Consider the following 5,096-nt stretch of genomic DNA (forward strand, 5'->3'; position numbering starts at 1 on the left):
CTGAGTCAGCCCCACACACCCCTAAGCAACGTCAGACCCGCCTAGTGCTCTGGCCCTCTGCCAAGGTGCTCAGCGGTGGGGGGCAAGAACTCAGCGGCCCCCCGTTCTCGGGTCACACAACCTAGTGTAGACGTGCCCTCCGCTTGGCCACCCGGGAAGGAGCCGCCGCGGGAGAGCCACTGGCGAGGAGGCGCACGAAGACAGCTGGGCGAGGGAGCTGCACCCGCCCAAGGCACGCAGGCTTCAAAGGAAGTTGGCAAGACAGAAATGAGCCGGTTCGGGGGAGCTGGAAGCGGGGGGCGGGCGCCGCCCTCCAGGGAAAGGGCCAAGACGACGGAACCAGCCCTCCCAGCGGCTGGTCAGCCGGCGCTCGGTGCTGCCCGGGGCGCTTGGAGCGGCCGCGCCCGCGCTGGCGAGGCCGGTGCCCTGGTGCTCGGCGGGGTTTGCCTTTGCAGGGACAGACGCGGGGCGGGGGGGACTTTAGTCCTGAATTCATGCCCGGGGGGGGAGGAGGGGGGGGCCGCGCTCCAGCCCCCCCGCCGCTAGTTGAGCTGGCGGCAGGCTTCGAATGTCCACTTGGTGGCCCCCCCGTAGACGTCGATGGTGGTCTCCGACCAGGCGAGGACGTTGCCGGCGGGGGCTTTGGTGCTGCACGTGGCCAGGTGGTAGATCTCCCCGGGGCTGAGCTTCCGGTCCCAGACGTTGAAATGGGCCAGCTCGCCCACGAAGGCCTGGGTGGCGTCAAACCCCCCGCCCAGGGTGTCCTTCGGAGAAATCACAGCGCGGGTCACAGGGGCCCCCGCGGGAGCGGGCGTCGCGCCCCTGCTGCCCGCCGGCGCCGGGCTCCCAGTCGCCCCCGGGCCCCCGCGCCCAGCCGCGGCGGGTCACCGCTCCCCGCTGGGGAACCGGCACGGGGCAGCCTGGCTCTCCCCAGGCCCGGGCGTCAGAGCGAGCCCCCCGCCGAGTCAGGCTCCCCGCCCCGCCCAGGGGGAACCAGCCGCCTCCTCGGGCCCCTTCCGCAGCTCCCCGCGCCGCACTGTTCCCGCAGCCTTCGCAGCGGGGGAGCAGCCCCTGCCCCCCCCCAGCCCCGCCCCAAACCACCCGCAAAGTCTGCCCGGGCGCCCGGCCTCCAGGGGGCTGTGCGGGTGGCAGGCAGTGAGTGTGGCGGGGGGGGGGGGGTGGCCGTGTGTGTGTGTGTGAGAGAGAGAGAGAGAGTATCCCCTCTGCGGTGCGTGTGAGAGAGAGAATCTCCCTCCTCGCCCTTGGATCACTCCCCGTCTTCCAGCCCTGACCTGCGGCCCCCTCCCCTGAGGCCCCCCAGGGCGGCCCCCCACTTCTGTTCCAGGGGGCTGCGCAGCCGGCCCCTGCTGCCGGCACCTTACCTGCTCCTGGCCCAGGACCAGGACCCCCTGCGGTTTGATGGGGTGATAGGGAGCCAGGTTCTCTCCGTGGCCCCCCTGCGTGCCGTCCTGGTAGGCCTCCCACACGCCGTCCCGCGTGGTCCAGGTGATGCAGATATGGTGCCACTTCCCATCGTTAATGACGAACGGGAGCTTAGCGACCTGGGGGGGTGGGGGGGGAAGAGAAGAGAAGGGGTGGGGGGTTACTGCAGCCCCGGGGCCGCCGAGCTCAGAGAGGTCCCTAGATCGGCCCGAGCCTCCCCCCATCTCGGAGTTAATAAGGACTGAGCGGAGTCTGCTGCGGTGCAGGGACCCCTATAGCCCGGAGAGAGGGGGCCGCGTTGGGACCTGCCCCTGCTCCCAGTAGGGTCAAAGGCGAAGCGCAGGACCGGGCCCATTCTGCAACCTCTGACTTGGGTGGGGCGCTGGACTCCATCGGCTGTAAGAGACCCAAGCTTTGGGCTAGGGCGGGCCGTATCCCGTGCTATGGGTAAAGGGGGTTTGGTTTGTCTGTCCTGGGCCCCGTGGGGCCCGGCTCCGCACCGGCCTGCCCGGGGCAGTCACTCTCACCAGTGCAAGGGGAGCGGCGGAGACCCCACGCGCGGGGGGCGGCGCGGAGAGCCCGGGGCTCTGCGGGGGCTGGGGTTCCAGCCTACCTTGTCGTTAATGAGGATCTCCATGGGGTTGTTGCCCCACTCGATGAGCACCAGCTCGTTGGCCTGGCCGGGCACCGCGTAGGAGAAGGGCGTCCCCACCCCCGGCGAGGCGTTGGACTTGATCCACATGCACACGGAGAAGGCGTACATCTCGGGCAGGCTCTTCTTCACCTTGGCGTACATGTAGTTGGTCCGCAGCGGGAAGGTCAGCTGGAACTTGTCGGTCGGCCGGTTGTCTTTCTGCCCTGCCCGGAGAGAAAGGGGAGCGGTTTGCTCTCCGCGGGGGGGGCTGGGCAATGCGGGGTCTCTGCGCGGAGCAGGAGCGGGGCCCTGGAGCGAGACAGCGGGGCTGGGGCTGGGGCTGCCCTGTGTTCAGGACCAAGGCTAGCGGCGCCAGTGGCTCCGGCTTTGGCTACTCCGCAAGCCCTTCGTTTCCTCCCCATCACCCGCATCTTCCTTCCCCCGAGTTATGTAACGAGCCTAAGATGGCACAGTCCCAACCCCGCCAGCCCGCTGCTGCGCTCCATGCGGGCCATAGGACCCGCGCTCGGGGGACGGGGGTCCCCGCTCCCCCCAGTACAGCCCGCGTCCATTTCCCCATAAAGCCAGAGGGACCGGCCCGAACCAACGCTCCGGGCAGGGCCCCAAGGCGCAGCAAGCCGGGACGGGGCAAGCCCGCAGCTTGCTGAAGACCCTGCTCAGAGGGCGCCTCGCACACGCACCAACCCGCCCCAGCTCACCTGGCGCAGAGCCCTGCAGGGGCGCGGGAACCCCACGCCTCCAATGCCCGCCACGGTTGGATCGGAAGCGCAATGGTTTCTAATGGGCCAGCTGCGTGGTTTCCTGGGGCAGATGTGCAGGGTCCAGGACACAACAGGGTGGGCTCAGGGCGCTTCCGACTTTACAGACAGCTTCCCGGACCCCCGGTGAGCAGAGCAGGACCCCGCGCCCCCGGCCGCCAGGTCCCGCCAAGGGACAAAGCAATAGATAGGGGGCTTAAAAACGGGCCACTGTTCGGAAAGAGGAACCTCAATCCGGCGTCTATGGGCGGGGGGGGGGGAACCGGGAGGATGGGCGAGAGGGTGATGTTTTCATCCCGTCCGGCGCTAGGGTTTGTGTTAGGGATGGTGCATTTAAACCCCACCATGTCAGCTGCAGTCCGAGCCTTTACCTTTCTCCAAGTCACTGATCCTCTGGTGCAGGGAAGTTAACGTGCTCTCTATTTTGTTCCTTTCCTCGGACTCATTCTTTGGATTTAACTTTCCTTCCTCCAGGCTATTCACTCTGGACAGAACTTGCTTCTCCAAGTCATCGATTTTAGTTTGGAGTATGTCCTTCAGGTGGTTGGTTTGGCCTGACGAATTGATCCTACTAAACTGCTGCGGGAGCAAAGATAATAAGTGGGTTGTTACAAACCAAATTAACACCGTGCGGTATTTGCCCGGGACTGGCTCCGGCGCTCGCTAGCTGAGAGCTACATTCATTTAGCCCGCACCAAACAAGCAGCCTCGCCTAATTAAACTAAAGCGAGGACAGCTGCCGTAGTCAGGTTTGGGCTGTGCTTTACCTTGCTGCATTTGCCCCTCACACAGGACAGCGGCGCCCCACGACAGGTTACCGCGGAGCTAAGGACGTGGCCGAGGTGGAGTCATAGGTAAGATCGTCCCGCGCCCTTTCGTCTAACTATACGGAATAACGGAAAGTAAAAGTACCTCTAGGTTTTCTAGCCTTGTCTTAAGTGACTGCAAAGTTTGCCCGAGCTGGCTCAAGGTCTCAGCAGCGGGCGCCCGGGACAGATCCCCCATGGTGTTTTTGGACGAGCCGGTCTGTTTGCGGCTGGCTCCCCCGGCCGCTTTGGACTCGCTGGGGCCTGTCTCCGGCAGGCTCTGGCTCTCGCACCGGCCCAGCTTGGTGGTCAGCTCCCGGATGGTCTCTTTGTGGTTCATGATGGTCTCCTTTTGCTGGAGCACGGTCTCCCGGAGCTGCAGGACGGCGCTCTGCAGCTCCTCGGCCGTGCCGCTGCCGGGCAGGGAGGAGGCGCACAGGTCCGTATCCACCGGCACCGAGGTGCAGACGAAGCGCGTCTGGCCGAAGCTCTGGGCGCCCGCCCTCAGCCAGAGGACGGAGGCGAGGAAAAGGCAGCACGCGGCCCCTGCAGGCATGGCTGGGCCTGGCGCCGAGCTCGCCCCACGCCGCGCCCGCCCTCGGCTTCAGCACCCGGGAGCTGTCCGGAGCGCTGGCGAGCGGCGGCGGGGCGCGGGCCGCTTTATAGACCGCGGGCGGGGCTACGCCGCCGCTGACGTCACCGCGGGGTGGAATCCCGGTTTAATTGCCGGGCTGGCGGCGCGCGCGGGGGGGGTCCTGCCCGCTGGAGCTGGCGGCGCTCCCCCCCCCCCCCCCCGCGGCAGGGCCCACGCGCGGACACGCGCTCCGTGGGACAGGGCGGGGGGAGCCAGCGGGGTCTGTGTGTGGAGCCGGGGGGAGGTATACGCAAGCAGGGGGTGTGTGTACGCACGCGGGGGGGGACACATGCAGCGGTGTGTGCGGAGCCAGTGGTGGGGAACCAGCTTGCCGCGGGGGAAGGGCAGCGGACGCACTCAGGGTGGGGGGGGGGTGCGGAGCCGCGGGGGGGGGGTGTACGCACGCAGGGTGTGGGGGTGTGTTTGTACACACACGCAGGGGGAGTGTGTGCAGCTAGGAGCGGGGTGCTGCGGGTTCCCCTGCGGGGCTCGGCGCAGGCTCCTCTCCAGCACGCCAGCCCCTGGTATGTGCTTGCCCCCCCCCCGGCGGAAATTAAAGCCTGCCGGGGACCAGGGCTGTTAATCCGGCCTGCGGGGGCGGGCGTTGCCGGGGAGGGCCAGGAGCCCGGCTCTGCCGGGCAGCCAGCGGCGTTCCCAGGCTCTGAGTCCCGGGGGGGCGGGGAGCGGATCCCTGACTGAAGTTCGGGGCCCTCCCATAATCCACAACACTAATAGCAATGATCATAATTCATCACAGGGTGTTCCTGGGCGCCCGGGGAGTGGGGGTGTGACCAGGAAAC

At 67.5% G+C, this 5,096-nt stretch overlaps 1 protein-coding gene across 1 annotated transcript; it reads right to left on the reverse strand.

Moving 5' to 3' along the window:
- Window positions 1-542: 542 nt before the first annotated feature.
- NPTX1 (neuronal pentraxin 1) lies at window positions 543-4,218 on the reverse strand. The gene is made up of 5 exons (XM_077833836.1): window positions 3,769-4,218; window positions 3,228-3,435; window positions 2,057-2,301; window positions 1,383-1,562; window positions 543-764 (listed from the first exon to the last, which is right to left on the reverse strand). The coding sequence occupies exons 1-5, from the start codon at window positions 4,216-4,218 to the stop codon at window positions 543-545; spliced, it is 1,305 nt and encodes a 434-aa protein (XP_077689962.1).
- Window positions 4,219-5,096: the final 878 nt, after the last annotated feature.

Source organism: Eretmochelys imbricata, chromosome 14 (genome assembly GCF_965152235.1).
Source record: "Eretmochelys imbricata isolate rEreImb1 chromosome 14, rEreImb1.hap1, whole genome shotgun sequence".
In the NCBI taxonomy this organism is placed as follows: Eukaryota; Metazoa; Chordata; order Testudines; family Cheloniidae; genus Eretmochelys; species Eretmochelys imbricata.

Bases quoted from the DNA above. Each gene is read 5' to 3' on its own strand.
- NPTX1 (XM_077833836.1), bottom strand. From the start codon at position 4,218: ATGCCTGCAGGGGCCGCGTGCTGCCTTTTCCTCGCCTCCGTCCTCTGG. The intron at 2,302-3,227 runs GTAAAGGCTCGG...CTCTCCGGGCAG, and splicing joins GATCAGTGACTTGGAGAAAG to GGCAGAAAGACAACCGGCCG. The intron at 1,563-2,056 runs GTAGGCTGGAAC...CCACCCCCCCAG, and splicing joins AGATCCTCATTAACGACAAG to GTCGCTAAGCTCCCGTTCGT.